General features: G+C 36.7%; 1 protein-coding gene across 1 annotated transcript; it reads right to left on the bottom strand.

Moving 5' to 3' along the window:
* Positions 1–12,743: 12,743 nt before the first annotated feature.
* LOC311087750 (inactive all-trans-retinol 13,14-reductase-like) lies at positions 12,744–15,806 on the bottom strand. Its single transcript, XM_084121148.1, has 11 exons — positions 15,531–15,806; positions 15,253–15,435; positions 14,920–15,161; positions 14,629–14,824; positions 14,361–14,558; positions 14,087–14,206; positions 13,825–13,963; positions 13,638–13,747; positions 13,384–13,550; positions 13,139–13,295; positions 12,744–13,013 (listed from the first exon to the last, which is right to left on the bottom strand). Exons 1-11 carry the CDS (start codon positions 15,688–15,690, stop codon positions 12,868–12,870), a joined length of 1,818 nt encoding a protein of 605 aa, XP_083977274.1. The 5' UTR covers positions 15,691–15,806; the 3' UTR covers positions 12,744–12,867.
* Positions 15,807–25,261: the final 9,455 nt, after the last annotated feature.

Below are 25,261 nucleotides of genomic sequence, written 5' to 3'. Positions count from 1 at the left end.
TGTTATATTTGTCTAATTAACCACCTCCAAAGTAAGCTTTGCAAGCAAACACAATACAAACCTGACAAACTAATATTTAAAGGCCATGTTTAATTGAACACAATATTCTCAGTGGGAAGCAATGGACTGTATTATGTTTGTCCACTTTAATTGTAAATGTGCAATGAGCTTGAGAACTGCTTATAAAGAAGCTGAATGTTCATTTTAAATGATCTCCTGAGTATGCAATTATTTAATAGACAATATAATATTTCATAGCCATAGGTGCAAGTAGCAATTACAGGGCCAAGCACAATAACTGTAGTATGACACGCCAAGTGAACATGTCTAAAGAATAGCAGTTCAAAGGTTATGCATGCATTTCTGTAGCTCAAACAGTAGAGCACGGTGCTAAAAACACCAAGGTTATGGGTTTGGTTTCCAGGGAATGCATGAATAATAAAACTTATATCATTATGCCTGTCCTGTGAGGTTTCAAATAATGGTGAGGAGAAAGCGGATCTAAGTGCAGCAAATAACGTTTTACTTTTTAAAGAACGTTTTAAAGAACTGACAATGAAATGAAAGAAACACAGGATTTAAACAGACAGACCAAACTAATCAAATAATCAATGACAGGTGCAAACACTATTCAAGCCATGAATAACCATATAAACTAACCAAAACTCACGAAACTGGGACACAGATCCCAAATACAAGACAAAACCCACCCAAACATAAAACAGAACACAGAGAATCCCTTACAACAAGTATATTACATTTTTTTTTTTTTTTTTTTTAAGTATATACCATTTTTCTTATTACCATATACATCTTCAGGATCCTGGGAGAAATGGTCACATCTGAATAATTTCTATACAATTCAAAGTATGGCATTATGGCTGACCTCGGAAAGAAGGGTATCATCGTATTCCGTATGACTCTGAAGATTTCTTTTAAGTTTCACTATTAATTTTAGTTTCAATACACCAAAGCAATGGCAAATACATTTTACAATGTTCAACAGGCAATATTGCTGACCAAAGAACATTTGGGTATCATTCAACTCCCAATCTAAACAAAAAATTGCATAATCTGAATAGATTTTAAAACACTAGGAAACATACACTTGCTGAGTTTGTAAATGCTAGGTTACTGAGAAAAACTGAGCATCACACACTACCAGATTTTCAAGCTGTACCGCATACAACAAACTCTTCGCTCGTTGCTAGGCGACATATTTAATTTGTTATTAAAAACAATAAGTGCCAGATTTACTAAACAGGGCAAATTAGCGCGAGACCGTAATTCCAAAATAGTGCCGTAGGAAGAGGAAAGTTCTGCGTGTGATCTACTTACGACACACAAATGAAAGAACAGACGCAGATCATTTCCATAATGACCAACGCAATCTACCAATTAGCGTCTGGTTTAAAACTTTTATAGGGCATGCAGTAATGGTGCAAATACCAGTAAATTGACTAGCGCAAACTTTATTAAATAACCTTGCATGATTCATTTAAATACTCTGAAAGGGAAACTCCTACAAATGCATATTCAATAAAGGTCAGCCGCAAAAATAACCCTGTCCATGCCTTTTCAGTGCTAATTTTTCACTGTGTGTCTTTAGTAAATCCTGACAGTAGTTTCTTTTAATGCCAAAAGAGGGTTTGCTTTGGCGCAAGTTGTTAGTAAATCTGGCCCTAAGTGTTCTAAAATCGGCTCAAAATATCAAGCATGTTTGATGAAGCAAAAAAATATATATTTAAATATCTGAGTCTGTGCCCATCAGACACGATTTTCTGTGAAATACGTCAACTCCAACTGCCCAAAATCTGCAGACTGGCTCTGACCTTCAGCAACTATAGCGTCAACTCGTCTAGACTGCAAATCTGGTCAAAAATCTCTGGGAACAGCAGCTGGGAAAAACAGCTTTTGTTAATATTCAAACTAAAATCTATGACAGTATGCTTGCATTTTTATTTAAAGAGGTTGAGCTCCTATGGTGACACCTATAGTAATCAGTCCCAAGTCATTTCCTGTTGGTCGTGCTGCCAAGACGACGCCTGCAATCTACCACTTGATGTCAAATGGCATCAGTGCCAACAAAACATTGGCTTCTTAGACGCATGTTAATCAGAGGAGCTGTGTGCAGAGAATGATATGACCTATATTAGACTAAATGATTTTCACACTGTCTACACTGCTTTTTTCTGAGCTCATAATGGGACAAACATGCTTTCCTTTTCACTAGCAAAATGTCATCTGTCAGAAGACATCGGCGTGTAAGCGGAGGGAGGGATGGATGGACTGGGGCAGTGTCTGTGCGTGAAATGCATCATGGAAGACTCCAGCACATGGATGCATTACCAGGCTCTTTCAAACCGTTGCTGTCTGCCGACAGCTTTGTCCTGAAATGTGTTATGCACCGCATATTTCAAATCTCTCCATTCAGAGCAATAAGGTGGCATCGTAAACACCAAACAAACAAAAGTGTGTTTACTGGTAATGCTCTGATGTGGATGAACAGATGCAATTACACGCATGGTGCCAGTCCCACATGTGGCCGTGAAAAGCTCATCTCAGCTGATGTCACAAATCAGTTCTAGTATATAGATATTATAATAAAACAATTGTTTCATGTTGAATATCATGAGCACTTAACATACAGAAAACTGCCTTCCTAATCTAGTTGTATGATAAACCTGGCATCGTTACGAATATTGTTGGCTCTTTGAAGAATTGTTGAATCTTTTTTAAGTCACTTTGGATAAAAGTGTTTGCTAAATGCATAAATGTAAAATGTTAACTATAATAGCTTATAATAGAAGTAAAAATGTTTTTTTCCATTGACATAACATACATTGTTTCAATGTAGTATACATACATACATACATTGTATCAATGTAAAGCCGCTTTGGAACAATCTACATTGTTAAAAGCACTACATAAATGAAGGTGACTTGACTTGACTTGACATAAAACAAAAAGCTACTGAAAAAGTCTTATTCTCCAATAAAATAAAAAAATAAAAAAACAACCATATGGAACTTTAAAGATGTTATATAATGAAACCATGTTGCATTTTATTTTGAATACATCCTCATTGGATGCTTTTCACATTGTGTGATTTGTAAGAGCCAAAGGCAACAGACTTAAATGAAAGAAAAACACTATAAACACCACTTGGATCGGTCTCAAAGAAATATATTCCATTTTATGCAGCTCTCTGGCTGCAGTGCCACTTTCTGCTCCGTCAGCCACTCCTACTCCTCGTGTGGTTCAAATCACTGCAGGTCCAGGCTAAACTACAGGAAGGAGAAGTATAAAAAGGCCTGCTTTACACTACAGCTGACCTCTCCGTAACTCAAAAAAGGAGTATAAAAAGGGATTACATGCCCACTCACAACGCCAATCACTGCTGGACCACAAACACCCTGAGAGGAGAGAGAAAGACAGCAAGAGACAGACAGGGCATTAAGAGGAAATGAGAGAGAGCGGTGTAATGTACTGGAGAGAGATTTTTCAGCATCGCTTTCCAGCATAAAAGTAGGGCCAAAGCTGTCCATTGAGAGTTTTAATCCATTTCTACATGCTCACATTATCAAGTTTGGAGTCCCTCTGGACTGTGAAAGGACGTCATTCAAAGACTGAGATATTTTTAGCCATGTTCTTACATATCGTTTTATGTCAACTATGATGTCTCTGAACAAGAACTTGTAACAGATCCAGCGAACCTGTAAACAAATGTGCGCTTCCCAAGTATGTAGTATGCAGAAATCTGTACATCAAATGAAATGTATTACTGTGCAGCCTGAAATGGTAGGTGAACAATCCCTGGATAATCTACTGCATCCACTGAGGTTATCCCATAATGCCACAGGATCGCTCTGTATATGAGGCATTATAGGATCCACTAAAATAGATCAAATTGGTCTCTGACTTGGTCCTGCACAAATTAAGCCCTGCTCAAAAAAAGAAATAAAATAAAAAAATTAAATATTATATAAATATAATTTGTAATAATATAATATAATATAATATAATATAATATAATATAATATAAGTGGAACTACTAGTAAAGAACATGACCTGTGTTAACGCCAAAAGAGCATTAAGCTGAAGACAACTCCCACTGTTCTTCTGAAACACTGTAAGAGGAAAAAAAATGTATTGCTGTGAGGTACAAATGTACTTTAGTGCCAATAAATATGCTGTGCATCACATGAAGCTGCTCTCAGTAATTAAATTGATCCAATTAAAACTCTCTTGATAGGAGTTTATCTCTTCGCCAGTAACAAGCACCCAAGGGACATGAAACAAGATACAAGGGAAAGAAAAAAATGGAACAGGTTTTTTTTCCTGCACTCTGTCAGGCAAGCATTTCATTTAAAGAGCACAGAGAGCTTTTGCACCTTCGACTAAACATGACTGGGATGTCACCATTTTTTTTAAACACTTTTTTCAAAAAATTTAATTATTCATTAAAATTCTTATTAGCATGTTAGATTGTGGAGTTAGTGGTTTGTTATAAAAAAACAACAACTAATTTTACCAACGCATTCTCATCCCCAAATCGTCACTTTCAGACATTCTTCAATATCCGACGCACAAAGCACCCTTTAGCGTCCATATGAGACGCTTCGGTTATGAGTAGGTTTAGGTCTGTGTTAGGGTTATGCGTCTCATATGGACGCTAAAGGGTGCTTTGTGCGTCAGATACTGAAGAAATTTTGAAAGCGTCAGTATATGACGACTTGGGATGAGAACGGGCTGATTTTACACATCAATATGAAATTAATAAAAAAGGGATTGAAATGAATACAATGAAAGTAAAAAAAAAAGTTTACAGAATGCAAAGCAGAATTTACCAGATATTACAATTCTGGCAAAGGTCATCATATACATTATTGTTAGAATTAATAATAATGGTTCTTATTATTATCTATGTTGGAAACTGTGAAAACCGTGATACATGTTTTTAGGATTCATTAATAATTATTTTGTAACATTATAAATGTCTATACTGTTAATTATGATCAATTTAATGCATCCTCACTGAATAAAAGTATTGTATTTTGCCATTGCAATACAAATCAAAATACAGTGAAAAGCTAAATAAAATAGATAATACAGACTAAACTAGATAATACAGGAGGCAATAGTGTGTATTAGGCCCAGACTGTTGTTCAGTCCCAGTCCATCTGTACGTGTCACAGTTCAAATTCAATTGGGACCATCTCTCATCCTAACCAGGTCCTGAAGCAAAATGGAATGTTTTCTTTCTTTCCTCCCCCTTGGCCCCTTCCTTATTCTGCCAAAAAGTCTATTTCAAACTTTTTTTTACCTTGTGTGTGACCTAGTTTAGCAGCTCCACTTCCCAGGAGAGCTCAGCGACGGCAGCCCTGATGACAGTCCTTGTGCATGCCATCTCTGTACGGGATTTTGTGTTTGGAGCTGGGGTGGCGTGTATTTGGTTTATCACTGTGGATGCTGTCATATTAGTCTCAGCCTTAGACTGCAGAGCCGCCCACAGTTCTTCAGTGACTGTCTGGAGCATCTGGCAAGCTCTAATCTGATTGGTTGGCTTTACACGATTTTATCAATCTTCCTGGAAACAAAGTTAATACAGCAAGCACTTCTGAAAAAACTAATCACAGGAATAGCCAATGGGTTTTGAAAGATACTAAATATTGTTTTGTTTGAGGAACTTAGAAGCATGTTAAAAAGATATCCATGAACAGAACTGCATATTCCATTTTGTTGTACGAGTGTTGTATCAGTGAAATACACTATACACTAAGGTTTGGGGGAGGTAAGATTTTTTTATGTTTATATGTTAAGTCTCTTATAGCCTACTCACCCTCCTGCATTTATTTGATCCAAAATACAATAAAATAGTAATATTGTGATATTATTTCAACACAAAACAGCTGTTTTCTATTTTAATATATATAAAAAAAAGAAAAAAAAAAAGTATTTTCTGTGATGTCAAATCTAAGTTTTTACCAGCCATTACTCCAGGCTTCAGTGTCACATGATCCTTCAGAAATCTTACTGATTTGGTGCTCAAATATTTTTGTGGGAACCGTAATACTTTTTTTAATTTTCAGGATTGTTTGATGAATAGAAAATTTCATAAAGTAGCATTTATTTAAAACATTGTAACATTATCTCAACTGTCCCTTTTGATTAATTTACTGCATCCTTGCTGAATAAAAGTATCAATTTCTTAAAAAAAAACAAAAAAAACATTTGACCCCAAACTTTTGAATGATACATAGTTAAGGCAGCAAGCAGGAACTAAATGAAATGTGAATCAAGGAAGTAAAAATAAAAGTAATACAATTTCACTTTACACTTTACATGAGTTTTGCAGGGTTGTGTACAGTATATATAGAACCCTGCAAAACTGTGTCATGTAAAGTGTCTGGTCTTTACATGTGGGTCAGACAGTCTCTTCCTGTGGGCAGTTCTTGGCCAGAAAGTAATAGGAATGCAAGCTTCTGACTGCTTGAATAGACCAAAATCTTCAAAACAGCTTCCAAACCAACAGCATTACAATTATCAAATAAAATCATAATTTGGGCTACTTCAAATCAGACATAATTTGCATGCACTACATTTGATCATGAGTCATGACACATTATATATCATGAGCTATAAAAAGGTGTGCTGCCTTTACCAAAAAAACAAAAAACATCTTCCTTTTCTTTAACTATTCCATATTCATCATTGCAAGGTCTCGTATTCCTTTTTTACAAGTGGTCCGTCTCGGCCCATGTCAGTAGCATAGGAAGCCTTCACAATTCATTTGACAATGTCTCAGCTATTCCTGAATGCACTCAGTGTCTTACCAATATAGCCCAAGGACGGGGACACTCTGTACACTGCTTTTTTCATCAGTCTGTTCAAAATACTGCGCACCGGGAGAATCATCAATCAAATACACAGACTTTGGTAAAGTTGTCTGGGATTCAGTTGGTAAACCAGCAAATCTGTCTTCACTGTGAGATCTAAAATAACCATTGTTATTAATTTCTAGAAAGTCCGGTGAGTGTTAATGACCCGTGAGATATTTTAATGTGAATTCCCAAGCTAAGCTCGCACCTGTCGGAATGTCGTGAATGTTTGCGGAGAGAATCTCAGGGTGGGGAATTGGAATGGGAATAATGGGACAGACTCAATTCCGAGAGATGAATTGCTCACAAACACGCACACTGCCTGCAGACAGGATGGTCCATCCAGAGACAACGGCACTGTGCCAATACAAAGGACTCCAGCACAGCGGGGACACTCTCCAAGGTAAAGTTTAGAGCAGTCCATTAAAATGGAAAAACAATCATGAGAGGGCGGTGATGGAGTGTCCATCCATTTCACGGTGGTGTACATACAGAGAAAAAAACCTATTCCTCCTCCTAAATGCAAAAGATTTCCGAGAAGGGGCATATTGTATGCACAGCTGGATAATAAACTACTGAGTACCATGCAGAATCGGACTGTCTGATTTACTGCAAAACAACGTGGCGATAAAAACTGTGTGAATGGACACAGCGAGGAGGAGATTTCACTAGACAGCTCTGAACCGCATTTTTGCTAAAAACAAACTTCAAATACATGAATAATTTACTAAACCCTAGGTAATACATATTCATTACATGCTATTATTTCAAGAGTTTTCACATGCTGTATATTGTTTATGTTGATACTTTTAAAATGATAAGTTTAAACTGAACTGTAAATACATTGAACATATAAATATGACATAACAAAATGACTTAAAGAAAAACAATGTTATAAGTCTCATTGCTGTTCAAAAAAAGAATTCCTAATAGCCACACACTCCTGCATCCTACATGCATTTCTATTCCTGTTCAAGTCAAAACAAGCAGGCAGGCTTGTGCTAAATCATTCTGAGAATAATAAGCCCAGCAGGGGGGTGGAATGAGCAGTGAAATGTTGTCAATTATCGCAAAATGTAGAACAGTTGGGTCCAAATTTCAGCTGAGAAAGTTTTTACTCAGTGAATGTTAGGTTTTAATCACAGCCCTCATACAACATGATGATGGATGGATGGATTGATTGATTGGATGGACTGATTGGATGGATGAATTGGATGGATCTGAGAGGTCTGAGACCACATTCAAAATCATTCAAAATCTAATTTAACCTGGAAAAATATGGATGGTGAACACTTTAAAACAAGAAACACAGTCACTGATCAAATAAACTTTTTACTCAAGCCTTCTGACTGATATATATGAATAATTTTATGATGAAATAGTTTGCAAAATGTAAGCATTTTCATTAGTGGTCTCAGACATTTGGACTCTTCTTCATATATTTAAAATTATGTTTCTAAGTGGGAAAATCTCTTATTATTGCAAACAGTTTTTGAAGTAGAGTGTGCCTCGTGCCAAGATGCAAGTCAAGCATCTATGCATTCCCCAACATAGAGAAAAAGTTCATAAACTGCATGTCAATTTGAATGAAATATCAAGGACTACAGATGCATTACAGGAGCAATTCAACTAGATCTCATAGTGATTGTGCACATATTAACAGATCAATCCAGCAGCTGTGTGTTGTATTGACAGACAGCCTTTGAAGTAGCTTACTAGCTTTTCAATCAATGTCCAAGTCACACATGTATAGACGTTATTATATATATATATATATACTGTATATAAAAAAACACTTCTGCAAATATGTTTTGTAGCCAAAATTAATTGATTTCTTTGTACTCCATCATAAAGAACAGGTTGTTAACTGGACCAGGACTCGAGCACAACATTGTCAGCTTGCTAAATATTATATAAAATGGCTTATCAATAAAATTAAAATAGATATGTACTTATAAATAATTGAAATCACATTCTTTAAAAGACAACAGACTCACTATATTTCTGCATAACTGTAGGCACCACATGGAATTGCAAAAACAATGTGAAATCCTGAACACTCACCCCGAGTGTTTTTGGTTGGACAAACAGTCCTGTCCCACACTCACCAAAGATGCTGCTGTGTCATTGCTGGTTGGGATGCTCAAACAAACAGAGCGATCTGTTGATAGCACCACAGAGACAAGTGTTTACTTTTTGGGGTGGGGGGGAATTAACTAATTTATGATATGGTTGTCCCTGCAAATTAAACTAGGATAGAAGAAAGTATTTGACATAAAAACCCTGCATGCCCTTTTGCTCTCCATTTAATCTTATTACTGTCTAGAAGAAACAAATAAGATATTAGCAAGATCTACTTTGTGATTTGTCATTCCTGAGCTATAGATGCAGAGAAGAAATGATATTTTAAGCTAGATGTCAAACTGACGAGCAAGGGGTGAGAGTATATGTATGAAGGAGACAGCGAAAGACACACTGAGAGTGTGTTTGTACTGTGTGTATATGAGTGTGTGTGTGAGACGCACTGAGGGATGAGGCAGAAACTGCTGCTATTTATATCCCCTTCAGTAGCTACAGGGAACAGCCACCATCTGCATAAACCAGGCAAATTCAGAGCCCAAAATTCCACCGAATACTCACGACTGGTATCCACACGGCTTCTGAAATAGCAGCGGGAGCCGATCCTGATAATAAAAGAGCATGAATAACAATGTTCAGTTATACTGCAGTGTTATTATTAAATATTACATTTAGATTTAAGCAGAAGGCTCCATTCACCTGTGGTTTAGATGGATAGCGTGCTTTCTTACATCAACAGCTTCCTGTAGGGAGCTGGCCACAGCATCTAATACTGCCAACGTTTGTACGCTTGGGCTATTTATACAGCAGCAGCAGCTTTTAATAGCTCGATTCGCCCCTGCACACCATCCTGCTGCTGCACTCATACACACTACTGCAGTGATCTATACTCAGCTCACTGAAAAAGATGAAGAGAGAAACACAGAAGACTGTTTCGGAGACAAAACGTTGCATTCAACTGTTTTTGCGGTATATAGTATACAGTGCAGCTATGGCGGCATTCAACAGATCAGAGCACTCACTGTATCCCACAATGCAACGCAGTCGAATTGACGGTTCTATTTAAAGCGTGAACATGAATGGAGAAAAATCAAGTGCTATAGAAATATAGGCCATATTCGGAATAGCATACTAATATACGGTTTCTGTCATTTAAAGTATGTGTACTATGTACATTATGCAAATTTCTGAATTTAAAAATATCCGGAAGACCAAGAGAGTGCTGCAGGGATGACGCATTTTTGTAGGCCAACCTGAAAGTTAGTATTGCCCTGGTTCCCAAAATTTGGAAGCCTAACTTCAATCTGCAGAAGCAAAAAGCTAAATGCATGTTATAAACGGACTTCTACACTTCAACGTCACCATCACTAACCTTCTAAGTTCCACCAACTCATTTAAAAAAAACAAAAAACATTTTCTCTGAAAGTTACCTGTTTGGCGTGATGATATTTAATGTCCCTGACAATTTTTACTTGTGCTTTTAAAATGCTTTTACTTGTCCTATTTAACAAGACAAGTAAAAGCTCTAAATATAAGATTTAAAACAAACAAAAAAAATTCACAAGGCAGTATTACTGATGTATCTTATGTAGAATAAAATGTGAAAATATCTTAACCACAAGCCTTATTTCAGGAATTTGACCAAAAAAACTCATTGACTTTGGGACAATGGAGACAGAAGTGCTAAAAAGCTAATACGGTTCATGGTTTTCCACGGCAGCCCTCTACTGAATATTCAATAGTATTCAAGAAAGCTAAAGTTTGATAGCTTTAACTAAAAAATTAGTAAGTGGCATTAAAGATAAAAATGAGCTTTTGATTCAAGTAAAAAAATCTCACCATTTTCTTTTAGATAAGATAAAGGAGGTTCCTTAAATTTGTAAAAAAATTAACTGAACAAATTATCCTGCAAAAATGTTTAATAAAACTAACTGGCAGCACATTTAAACTGAAGGAATCAGAGACAGATTGAGTCTTGAAATCTGCGCCAAGAATGTATTGTTTTTGAAATCATAACAGAAATTGGAAAAGCCAAATCTACTCAAGCACACTTAGGTCTATAAACCCTTGCATTCATTGTCTAGGTAGATCAAAGATGTGAGATTCCCTCTTGTCTGAACAAGATGCTAAGACAAATGAACACTAGCAAACATCTGTACAACAGTTTCAGATCACATGGTTTAAAAGCACATCAGAAGATTTGGCTTCCAGCTCATCTTTAGGCAAACTAAGCTCCATAGAAGCTAGTTCACAACATAATGCCTAATCAAAATGAAAGCATGAACATCCCAAAGTAGTTTAATCCAGGGGTTTTCAAAGTGGGGGGCCGCCAGAGGGCGCCAGGGGGGCCGCAGCAAGTTGAAAAAAAAAAGTTAAAAAACGTTAAAAAATAAATATTTGCTAATATGAGTATTGTTATGAAAAAACATTATAATAATTTGTTGCATAGCCTATCTGATATCTGATTGATCGGCTAGTGACAAGAATTGGCCGATTTTCACGTGATTTTCAAATGCACTCGGTGATGCATGCGATTCAATTGCACTCGGGCGCCGCATGAATAACATCGCGCAACATCAACATCACACATGCACACAGAACGCACATGTAGGAAACCTTGTGAATTACGGCCGTTTCAGATCGCGAGCGGCGCGTGAGCAGCGCAAATTTTTTTCAGCGTGCATGTTCAGTGAGTGCATTCACACCGCGAGCTGGAGCAGCGCGTGAGCGTCAAGCAGGAGCGTCGCATGAGCAGCAGTGAAGCGGAGGGTTTCGACACCGAGTCTATTTTTGTAGCGCTGCTCACGCTCAGTTAAAGTGAAAGCACACTTTTGATGGACAAAATAAATATTTCACTCAAAAAAATGCACATAATTTGCATGTATAGTGTTTTAACAAGGAGTAGGCTATGTCAGAAAAGAAAATGAAGACAAAAATATTTATAGAGAATGTATCCATTTAAACTTGTTTTTATTAACCAGTTTGGGTAAAAGTGGTGTTTTATTATATATATATATAATAAATATTTGTGTGTGCTGTAAAGTGGTTAGAAAAAATGAAATCAGAATCGGCTTAAATCTGTATCGGCAGGTCAAACTCAATGAAAAATCGGAATCTGCCTTGAAAATTGTAATCGGTGCATCTCATCTTTCTGATTGGCTGGTATCAAACACCATCACATAATCTGATGTTCACCTAGTCCTAGATGTTTTATTTATTTCTACATGTGCCGTGCCATAGTATTGTCGATGGGTTCAATACGGGGGGCCTTGGCCAGAACCTAGTGGTATTTGGGGGGCCTTGGCATGGAAAAGTTTGGGAACCCCTGGTTTAATCCATTGTCATTCCACAGTGTAATAGGTTGCAATCTATTGTGTACACAATTTGTATCTTGCTAATGTAATAAAGTAAAGCCTCCCATCCACAAAGAAACTTAGGAACAGTGTCCTGTTGGCTAAACTCCTTCACTCCAACTCCTTACAGTAAACTAAAGTAAAAAAAAGCCATCTAGGGACAGACCATGAACAGTTACCAGTTTATGAACTTATGTATACAAAGGTAGGTGGATGAATTGCTTTTGCAAGTGAAAGTTTGCCAGGGTAGAAACAACCCTGAAAGAGCCTTATTAGCAAGTAAACTAGATTTCCACAGGTAACACGTATTTTGGGACAACAAATTTTCTGCTAAACAATTTTAGGAAAGTCCAACTACACTAGACCTAGTTCTGGCAGCATGATGTAAACTCAAGTACCAATACTGTATATTACCAGGAACACATTGTGCAGTAGTCAGCTTTATTCAGAGTTGCAGCAGAGGGGACAAATGCACAGCAAAACAAGATACAACAGTATGAAAATGATATTACCATTAGGCAAATTTTTCCTATATAGATGCAGGTAATATATTCTCACTCTAGTTTCTTGACCGCCTTCCCCTTAAGTTTCTTTTGTTGGAGTAGAAGGTCAACATACAGACAGTGATCCACAACACTTGAAGCACAGAGAAGACCACCATGCAGAGCACCAGAGTAACCAGCAGAAAACACATCTTGTCCTGAAGTGAAAGACAGATTGTCACATGGGCAATTAAATCAAGACCAACACAACCGACATGCCTTTAATGGGCCAAAATAACTGCCTAAAGTAGTTACTTTTAAACAAAGTTATACAGAATATTACCTGACAGGTAGAGGTTCTTGATGGGTGTGTTGCACCTGATCTTGGCAATGTTCAGAGGTTGGTATCTCTCCAGATTGTGTTCTGCAGACAACATAGATCCATATGTGGCACCCAGCCCGTGCATGTTGATGGGACTGACTGCATGCAACAGCATCACCTATGGAAGGCAGGAAAAGTTACTTACGTTACATATGTCACTTTAGTTATCAAGCAGCACAAATATGAAAAAGAATATGTAGGCCTACCTCCTCTTTCAGCTTGGGGAAATGGACACAAGCCCAGTCAAAGAGATGATTAGCAAATCTCATCTTATATTTTTCATATTCTTCACCTCTTTCAGTCTCATTGACATTGTTCCACTGTCCAAACCACTTTGGATTGACCATAGTATGGATCACCATGCGTGACTGCCCTAAAACAAACCACCCACAAATGACACTTTAGTTGGTGAATTTACTTTGATGGTTCTGGGTGTACTAAATACAGAAAGGAAGTTAACCTGGGAAACGAGTGCATGAGGTGGGATCCTTAGCAGAGGGGAAGGAAATGTACATCATGGGGATGCTGTCAGGTGCATCCTCCTTGTCTGAAGCAAAGTACTCTTCCATGCTAAGGGAAGTCAATTGAGTTTATGGAGTATAGATGTGCTTTTAACATTGAAGAAAGTGATTGACTTGAACACCTACGCTTCATCCATGTTGTTGCTCTTATAGAGTTGCATGTTGGTTGAGGAGATGCCCAGTTCTTCATTAGTGGCATTAAACCCAGCAAACACCTGGAAAAATCCTTTGCCTGGCTTTAGAGTATGAAGATAATCCTGGATCTCTGTGAGAAACAGGAGATGCGCATATTAACCCAGCGAAGAAAAAAAAAAAAACTGGCCATGTAAATCAAGCATTTCATAAGAGTATATTGGACCACTTGTATTGAAGACATTCAGTCACGAACTTGGATTTGCCTGGATCTCTGGAGTCAGAAGCGTCTTGAAGGTGGTGAACATACCAACATTTGAAATTATCACAGGGGCCTGAACTTCAACATCTTTACCTCCCGTCTTCACAGCCACTCCTAAGAAAAGACATTTCACTAAGCAATGGTTTCATGCATCTGAAAGTTACCATTTAATGGATGCCACCACATCTGTGACACCTTTTTCAGTACGAAACCTATTGCCATAAGAGTAAGACAAAGCAATGTGACATGGCCCTAGTTCAAAACTCACCATATGCACTTCGTTTTCCTTCAACTAGAATGCTGGACACAGGAGCATTGACCAGGACTTTTCCTCCATGCTTCTCCAAAACCTGAATTATGTGGTATGGGATCTCACTAGCACCACCCTTAGGATAGTAAACACCACGCTTGGAGTGGTGCAGGAAAAGGGCATCAATCATGCAGCTGGAGTTTTTGGGTGGGACACCTTGAGAGAAAAATCTAGTTCTCATATGCATTAAAAGGCTAAATGTTGGTAACACAACAAAGAGTCTTACCATAAAATATTTGAGAAAACACCGTGAGGAGGTCACGGTTGCTTGTAAAAGACTTGACCATGTCTGTTGTACTGGTGCGGGAGTATCTGAAAATTGGGGAGATCAAGTCAGCGATTCCACTCCACAATATAAAGCGAGCAAACCAGAGTGGGACCATCTTCAGCACACACAGCAGATGGATCTTCTTGGAACAGATCTATAAGGAAAGGACAACTTGTGACAAAAAAAAAAAAAAAAAAAAAAATCCACTCCATAATGCCAGATTTTTAAAAAAAGCCATCAACAAAATACCTTCATGATTTTAAAGAGCTCCTCTACTGCTTTAGTATCATTGGGAAACTGCTTCTTAAGATGAGCCTCCATCTGCTTCTTGCCATTGTAAATGGTGTATTTTTTACAATGAGCTCCTTTACCAATAACAACCGTGTCCACATGGGAACCTTGCTCAGCAAAATGCACCTGGCCATCAGTGATCAGATCCAAAGCAATTTTCAAGAAGCTGTTCTCATGAAGTTGTCCAAGATAATGGAAGCCTTTGACAAAATGCACATTGTGTAAGTGATAGTCGAGATATTCACCATTTGAAAACTCATACAACTCCATTAACATCATTGAGGTTCTTACCACAGTCAAACTCGAAGCCTTTCTCAGTGAAGGTCTTACACAGGCCTCCTGCCTGCTTGTCTTGCTCCAACACCAGGACTTTCTTTCCTAGTTTGGCTAAAACTGCAGCTGCAGTCAAGCCACCGATACCACTGCCAATCACGATGACGTCCAAGTTTCTGGGCACTTCAAATTCATCAAATTCTGTCGGTCAAGAAGTAACATTAGTTACCAGTGGACACCTGCCATTTGCAGTCAGCTTGTTTCACTGGCTTGCAACACCTCTAAAGTTTGCATACCTTTCCGGAGCACTCTGTCCTTTTTCTTCTGCTCTACAACTAGTGGACCAGGAGGACTGATAGTCCCCTTGCACAGTCCACTTCTCCTACCAAACAGATACCAGAACGTGCCACGACCCCAGTCCACAAGCCATTCTAAAAACAGCAGAAACCACCACATCTTCAAATCCTGAAAAAGAGGAGCTGGTGTTTTCAGTTTCTGGAGATTTCACCCTCTATAAAATAATTAAAGCTGAAGCAACAGCTCTTTCCAGAGAATACAGACAGCAGTTTAAGACAGGTGACTGAGTTAAGGCCCTATTTATTAGTCCAAATTGTGGGTGGAGACACTTGATTCAATCAGACTTGCAGACTGATTGCTTTGAGTTAGTTGCTTATGACGATTAACTGCTGATTTGCATAAAATGTGAACCAATGTGGGAATGTAAGTATTTTTATAATCTGGTATATTTTATAATCAAATTAAGTTAATAAATCAGCTTGACTTAGATCAATTTTTGTAAGTTGTATAGGTGATCAAACAGTTCATTTATTTACTTAGATTTACTCAACATATTTTAAGACCTGATGTTTTGTAGTGATAAACTGATACCATTGAATTGTTTGGAAAATGAGACCGAGATGATTGTGCAAGACAAGTATCATGCTTATAAAGCGGACTCTTCCACATACTGATAATCAACTCTGAGATGGGCAAATATGTTTATTTTGTGCATTACATTTCATCATGCAAATATGCGTAAATACAGATATTAAAATTCAATGGTTGATCTTATGGGATATGACCGCTGCACAACTACATACACTGGCTGCATTTGACAACAAAGGAATTGCCTTGCAGTCCAGTCAGTCAATGGCAGTTGTGTGTTTGCACTGTAAAAAAATATTTCCATGATTTGTAATCACAATTTTTTTTTTCTTTTGTCAAATCTGACGATTAACAAATTCTGATGATTAAACCAATCTCTTTCATTGTATTGACTCAATTTTTAATCTCATTTTGTATTTTTCATATTCTTCACCTCTTTCAGTCTCATTGATGTTCCACTATCCAAACCACTTTGAACTGACCATAGAATGGATCACCAAATATTAGTTAGTATTTCAATTATGAACAGCCATACTCTTATGTACGGCAGACTTGAATGACTGGATTTTTGTAGTGCTGTCCAATATGAGACTTGAGCTCCAAATTATAGACTCAGTCACCAGGTCCACCAGAAGTATTTTCTGCAGAATATTGCAACTTTTAAAATATAGTATTTTTGAGCGGCATTAAATATAAAGGGTGCTTTTTCATGTAAAATCTCACCATTCCCCTTTAGATATGATAAAGGATGTTCCTTGAAATAAAAATAAAAAAATTGTTCACAACCCACCTATTCAAAATGAAGGGATGAACAGCCCAAAAGTGTGTAATCATTGTCATTCTGCAGTGTAATAGGCTGCAGTCTATGTTGTGTACACTTGCTAATGAAAATACCCCTCCCATTCACAAATGAAAGTCAGGAACTGTGGTGTCTGGTTGGCTGAAACTCCTTTCAACAAACTAAAGTTTAAAATGCTGCCATCTAGTGACAGACCATGAACAGTTACCAACCAATTAGTACATTTTAAGAACTTTGAGTGAAGTATACAAGGTAGCAGTATTTTTTTGGACACAAATTGGGTTTCTGCAAAACCAGGAACACATTGTGCAGTGGTCACAGCTTTATACAGAGTTGCAGCAGAGGGGACAAATGAGTAGCAAAACAAGATACAACAGTATGAAAATTATATTACCATTAGGCAAACTTGTCTGTATAGATACAGGAAATATATTCTCACTTTAGTTTCTTGACCACCTTTCTCTGAAGTTTATTTTGTTAGATTAGAAGGTCAACATACAGACAGTGATCCACAACACTTGAAGCACAGAGAAGACCACCATGCAGAGCACCAGAGTAACCAGCAGAAAACACATCTTGTCTTGAAAAAAGGACAGATTTTCATATAGGAAATTAGTCAAGACCAACACAACTGACGTGCCTGTAATGGGCCAAAATAACTGCCTAAAGTAGTAACTTTTAAACAAAGTTATACAGAATATTACCTGACAGGTAGAGGTTCTTGATGGGTGTGTTGCACCTGATCTTGGCAATGTTCAGAGGTTGGTATCTCTCCAGAGAGTGTTCTGCAGACAACATAGATCCAGATGTGGCACCCAGCCCGTGCATGTTGATGGGACTGACTGCATGCAACAGCGCCACCTATGGAAGGCAGGAAAAGTTACAATCACTCAAGTTACATTTGTCACTTTATTAGTTATCAAGCAGCACAAATATGAAACAGGAAGAATATGTACCTCCTCTTTCAGATTGGGGAAGTGGACACAAGCCCAGTCAAAGAGATGATTAGCAAATCTCATCTTATATTTTTCATAATCTTCACCTCTTTCAGTCTCATTGACATTGTTCCACTGTCCAAACCACTTTGGATTGACCATAGTATGGATCACCATGCATGACTGCCCTAAAACAAACCACCCACAAATGACACTTTAGTTGGTGAATTTACTTTGATGGTTCTGGGTGTACTAAATACAGAGGAAGTTAACCTGGGAAACGAGTGCATGAGGTGGGATCCTTAGCAGAGGGGAAGGAAATGTACATCATGGGGATGCTGTCAGGTGCGTCCTCCTTGTCTGAAGCAAAGTACTCTTCCATGCTAAGGGAAGTCAATTGAGTTTATGGAGTATAGATGTGCTTTTAACATTGAAGAAAGTGATTGACTTGAACACCTACGCTTCATCCATGTTGTTGCTCTTATAGAGTCGCATGTTGGTTGAGGAGATGCCCAGTTCTTCATTAGTGGCATTAAACCCAGCAAACACCCAGAAAAAGCCTTTGCCTGGTTTCATGAAGATAGTCCTGGATCTCTGTAAGGAGCAGGAGATGCATGTGTTACCAACACAGATCATCACATTACCATTTCATGTGCTGAATGGTTCAAAACTCTGTTAGTAGTTGAAGATGTTCACTCACTTATCCGGATTTGCCTGGAGTTCTGGTGGCAGAAGCTTCTTGAATGTGGTGAACATGCCAACATTTGAAATGATGACAGGAGCCTGAACTTCAATATCTTCACCCTCTGTCTTCACAGCCACTCCTGGTCAGAAAAAAAAAAAAAAAAAAAAGGGGGATTTTGAGAATGCAACAAAAGAAACAGAACTGGATTCATTAAAATGTTCTGAAATTTTAATTCACACTCACAGGCCTCTAGCAGTGAAGTCATCCCAGATGGCTTAAGTACCAAGTGGCCTCCTGCCTGCTTGTCTTGCTCCAACACCAGAACTTTCTTTCCTAGTTTGGCTAAAGTTGCCGCTGCAGTCAAACCACCGATACCACTGCCAATCACGATGACGTCCAAGTTTCTGGGCACTTCAAATTCATTCAGTTCTGTTGCTGTCGCAGTTCTGTAACTGGATAATTAGTTAGTAGCATTGATAGCTGTATTTAAGTTGTTTTACCATTCAATCCTTCTGAACTTAAGCTGACTTACCTTTTCAAAGCACTCTGTTCTTCTTCTTTTTTTCATCAATATCTAGTGAGCTTTGAGGACTGATGGACATCTTGCACAGTCCACTTCTCCTTCCGAACAGGTACCAGTATGTGCCACGAGCCCAGTCCACAAGTCATTCAGGGAAGAGCAGAAACCACCTCATTTTTAGTTGCTGGAAGAAGAAGAGCAGCTGGTGCTTTCAGTTGGAGTGTTTTAAGGTGATAGAAGCTCCAGCAGAGGTTATTTCAAAGCCAGGAGTCTAACCCTATGATGGTTGAGTGCAGACCCTATTTATCCATCTAACTTCTCAGAAATATACTTTATGTACTTCTCAGAAATATACTTCAAATTGCACTTAAGTATACTTGACTTATACTGACAGAAACGTCTAAGTATATTTGGCCTATACTTGTACTCAATCTTTTGATCGAGATATACTTAAAATTTTAATTATTCAAAGTATACTTGGCTTGTAGTTGTGTTAACTCTTTTGATCGAGTAGCCTATTAAATATACTTTTTTTACATTGTTTTTCATATACAGTCTTATGAAACTTTGTTTGAAAATATTGATTAAAATGTTGATATAAAACAGATATGTTTCTAATTCTGCGTATCTGAATTTTTGTGTAGGCTAGTCCACTGGTAGTGTACATATTTACTTTAATTAAACTTTTCCCCACCATTGACTGAATTTTCCAGCTATCCATGTTTTCACTGTTATACGGTAGGGGGCGCTATGACAGTTCTAGTACAGAATCTCTGGATCAAAACAAAGGAGAAGAAGAAGCTGAACCATGTGATAGAAGAATCCTCACTCAAATGTAAAATAATGTGATCATCAAACATTAAACAGCTTGTAAATCAAAACTGCTAAATGTTTCCAAATGAAATGAAGCGTAGGCCTAACCCATGAAGAGAAAACGACTGTGAAGCTTTGGGGGTGTTGGACTCGATCTACTCCACCTGTGTTTTGATCATCGTTCTGGATCTGATCAAGGCGTAGCAGCTAGTCTTTGACAAAAATGTGATTTTCTCAACTATTTTCTCAAAATTTTAACAAAATGTTGCCTTTCTTTATGAAACTTACTGACATTCGAGTGTTGATAAAAAAGGATGCATGAAGCTAATAAAATGTTTTTAAAATTAAAGTAGAGTTAAAGGTATTTTTCAAGTATAAAAAATAACATTTGAACATAGTAGTATACTGTAGGCCTACTGCAACTGCAAAAATTGTATATAAATAGTAAACTATAAGTATAATGTTAAGTTCACTTAAAGAAAACTTGTAGAATAAAACTACTAAACTAGTAGTTTACTGAGAGTACACTAAAAGAGTAAAAATAATATATAAATGGTAAACTATAAGTATGATGTTAAGTTCACTTAAAGAAAACTACTAGTTTAGTAGTTTTATACTACAAGTTTACTGAGAGTACACTAAAAGAGTAAAAATAATATATAAATGGTAAACTATAAACATGATGTTAAGTTCACTTAAAGAAAACTTGTAGTATAAAACTACTAAACTAGTAGTTTACTCAGAGTACATTAAAAGAAAACTTGTAGTATAAAACTACTAAACTGGTAGTTTACTGAGAGTACATTAAAAGAAAACTGAGAGTATACTTCAAAGTTGCTACAAGTATTACAATAGTGAACTACTAGTATACCCATAAGTTCACTTGCAGTACAAATGAGAAACATAATTATGAACTAGTTGTGCACTTAAAGTTTACTACTGTTACACTTATAGTACACTTAAACATATACTTTTATATACTTCAAGTGGGCCAATTTAGTCCCAAGCGGTATTAAAATAGTACACTTACAAGTTTACTACTAGTACATATTGACATTAGTATACTTACTACATAAAGTATACTTAAAAATATACTTGAACATTACTCAAGTATACTTCATAAAATGAACTTGAAGTATACTTTTTTTTCGTAAGGGCACTCATTGTTTGGGAAACGGGACAGAGCTGACTATGCAAAGACAAGAGTATCATAAAGTCTCAGTGTTGTAGAGGACATTTTCCAAACTATTACTTAAAGCACTTGCACTCAGTCATCAACACAAGTATGATGGGAATCATCTTCAAATTCTTAAAGAGTTTTAGTTGCAGAAACATTATGAATGAATGGCTTTATTTTTTCAGAAGTAATGCCCAGATTGTCCACACTTCTCACTAGATGGTGCTATTTCCACGATTCAGAAACATGCAGAAAAAAACATTAGGCTACACCCTTCATGTGGCCTAATTTTTTTTCACAGCTCCTTATGGCAAACTGTTGTCTGTGGTTTGCTTATTAGGACAACTTTGCAAATTCTGTGAAGAAGTGTCCTGTTTTGTGCTTGACAAGGCAGATTGTTAGTTGATAATGATACACTACAAATATATAAAACAAAAACTGTGAAGTCTGACATTAACAATAAAAAAATGACTGTTGTCAACTAACTTTCAAAAACTCTTCCATCTACTGTTGCAGGATTCTTTTTTTTAATCCTTTTTTTCTTGTATGAAACCATTGTATGGTTTACTCAAAAATACATTTATAAAAGTACTTTCACAGAAAATGTTGCAAAAGATATGACTGGTGACTGTCAACAGCACTCCACCCACTTTTTAAAAAATATTTAAAGAGAACACCAGTTACTTCCCTCTTTGTGGTTTAACTTCCTTGTTCAGAAACTAGTAATCATTATTTTCTATCCAAAACACAAGGAGACAGAAAGTGTTCTAGTTTAGGATGATGGTAGTATCAACTTTTACATGTTCAGTATCATGTTCATCCATCGTTTTACTCTGAGGTGTTATAACCGTCACAGGAAGTCAGCACTCAGCACTGAATGATTGTTATTTTTATCTTGCATTGGCCTGCTGAAAATTTTGTCATTCAAAATTCACTAGTATTTTCCAGTACTATGGGGAAAAAATGTAAGAGGGAAAAACTTCATAGACCAAAAAGGCCATAAGCTGCAAAGATTGTCAAGTAACGATCCTCCACAATTTTCTAACAAATTGTAGAAATTTTGATAGTCTTTTATTCCCTATTGTTATGTATATCTGTGTGAAACTGCTTCTGGAATAAGTTTTGATTTTAGGGCAGGATTTGATTTTGTCCTTCAGGAATTGATCGGATCATAGGAAGTTAAAGTTTGCTGGCTAAATGAAGAAAGATGACAGTTTGTAGTCAGTAGGGGAGGATATATAGACCCACCTTCCATCGAGACACGTCATGAAGAGAATAGACATAATTTCAAGGGGGAGGGGAGGTTAAAGTTTTTGATTAAAGTTTATTAGGGCATATGAATAAAAAAATAAATAATGATGTGCACGGATTAATCATTAATAATAAGCACTGCAACATTGTGCAACAATTTTGATTTCATGGTGACTTTAAGGACATTTTACAACACACAATATTTTGATTACCAATATTCTTCCAGTACTCATCAAGGAAGTATAAATCGCACTGCTGCTGAGTTCCTCTATTGGCCCTTTGCAGATCTGTGAAAGGATCTTACCAAAGCAGCATCTAATATGAGCACAGAGAGATGAGACATATTATTTCAAATATTGCACTCCAGTTTTAAAACTGATCTTTCTGATTTTTTTTTTTTTTTTCTTTATTTTATTTTATTTTATTTTCTAAACAGAGTATTGATTATATTTAAGCATCAAACACAAACCACTCGTCTTCAGGAAATCAAGCTCAAATAATTTAAGGGCAGGGCCGTGCACAGACATTTTGAGGGGCAGTGGCTTAAACCAAAAAAGGGGGCACTATAAGGAGTTTGAATGAGGCAGTATCATCTTAATACAGAAAATTAAAAACAACTCTTTTATATGGGCAATAAGATTACAATTAGGATTTAGTGCAAAATCAAGTTATGTTGTTATAATTACTCTTCCAATTAAATAATTCAATGTCAATGCCAGTTTAACTGTCTGATGCTCAGTGGGCTCTCACTCTCTGAGCTGCCTCATCCTATGGAAGTAGTATAGACATTTAATTTAATATTATACACTTAAAGTATAAATTGAAATGATATACAGGTTACAACAGTTATAAAGTCACACCGGGGTAAAATGCGCATTTGACTTAATTCTCTTTTATACCACTCAATGGCACAAATTCTGCTCAGCACTTTTTTTCATAAACGCTTTTGATGATGGACTTGGAAATTTGGCTGATCATTGACTTGATCAAAGTTGATTCTGTGCTAATTTAATCTACTATTTTATATATATATATTTTAATGTTTTAGACTTATGTAGCAATTTAAATACAAAGATCTCAAGAATCTTGTTTCTGTATTTTTAAAATGAAAATTATGACAGATATATAGCCTATATTTATTGAACAAACATTTATTATTTAATTTATCAAAATAACTCCAAAATTGTTATAAACTTTACTAAAGTGATTGGTTTGAACAAGTATCAACTTAGACATTATTAAAAGCATATTAATTTAGCTTAAGTATTTTTATCAATACTGTGCGTCTTACCGTGCTGGTTTTACCCCGTGTGTACCTCCTTGCCACCTCATACATTAATAAGATTTTTAAACAAACCACCTTTCTGATTTATTTTCACACAAAATCTGTTGCTCCATAAATTTTCAAACATATATTGTTCTGCAATCATACACTGGGAGTAGTGAAAATTAGAATTCTTGTTCAATCAAATTATTTAACCTGATCTAATCTAATATAAATAACACTAATAAATAAATCACAAATAAATAAATAACATTTTCTGTTGTTTGCAGATTTTGTAGACAAAAAAACAATGCCTTCACAAAATTAGAAGAACAGAGTGAGAAAGAGCAAAGACAAAGCCTATTCAACATGGCAAAAATTGAATCAAAGTTCTAGAAAGCCAGAGGGTAAATCATTATGTATAGAATATTTAGCAGACAGTTTTTCACACTTTAACTCCTGTAAATATATTTCCCATTATAATCAGTTGCCTTAGTTGATATAGTATCTATCTATAACATACATCATATTTATAATATTTTAATGAGACCATATTAACATTATACATAATAAAAAGGTAAAATACTATATATTATCTAAATATATATTCTGAAACTGTCATCAGAGAGCGGGCACATGCTTGTCTACGAGTGACGCTGCGGAGCGAGCAGGAAAACACGGAGCGGATTAGCGGAATCAGTGGATCTTTAGCGGAGCGATAACAGAACGTTTTTATGGGAATCTTCTGGAGGGGTAGGGAGGGGGGCGAGAGGGGCACCTCAGCTGATGAGGGCAGAAGGGCAGTGGCTCTAGCCACCGGGCCACCACCCTGTGCAAGGCCCTGTTTAAGGGCATAAAAATTAAAATTAAAATTAAAATTGGTGCATAGTCTTGAAGACCATATTGCTGCAACTTAAAGAAAGTATTACCTATTCAGATCCGGCACTGTCAATGTTAAAATGTGGTCTTTGCAAAAGTCTAATTGGTGCATAAAGTTGTATTAATATTAAAATTAAAATCAGGCATTAGAAATAAAACATGCAAAAATAACATAACATTTTGAATGAGATGTAGCCTATATTTTTATTTTGATGAATTTCCAGAGTTATGTTGCATACCACCACATAGTAGCACTGGTACCACAGTTTTAGTGCATCCACAGTTATGATCAACTATGTATGTTACTGTAGCTATTCAGACTAATGACTAGGAGGTGGTTTTATTCAAAGCATATTACAAATGAGGAACATCGCAAGAGCCAACGATACTCGCAGGACCACAAAGTAGTAAGTTAGAGCAAAAGTAGAAGTAGCAGAAAAGGGTTTTTATATATATGTCGAAAATGCACAACAGCAAGTGTAAAGAGAAGGTAGAAAATGGATACGAGAAAGTAAATTATGGCAGTTTCTTGCATCAAAAATGGTTATAGTAATGCGCTCAGTAACATTCCTGTAAAACTTTTATTGTGAATTAAACTAGTTACTTCCAACTCTTGTTGAACTTGTGGTTTTGATTTGCATCGTCTCATCTCCCCATTGCCCCATTTCTCATAATATTCATGTAAAACAGCATTAACGTACAAAAATTAAAAATAATAAAAAAATTTAACATTTTTGGCGAACCACCGCATGGCCCTTCACAAAGGCGTTGCTGCAGTTATCAAGCTTATCGGCACAGCCCTGAGACTTACATCACTGT

The sequence above is a fragment of the Abramis brama genome, assembly GCF_963993115.1.
Source record: "Abramis brama genome assembly, chromosome: 8".
Lineage (NCBI taxonomy): Eukaryota > Metazoa > Chordata > Actinopteri > Cypriniformes > Leuciscidae > Abramis > Abramis brama.
The sequence above is the reverse complement of the archived record's forward strand: the minus strand, read 5'-3'. Positions and strand labels throughout refer to the sequence as shown.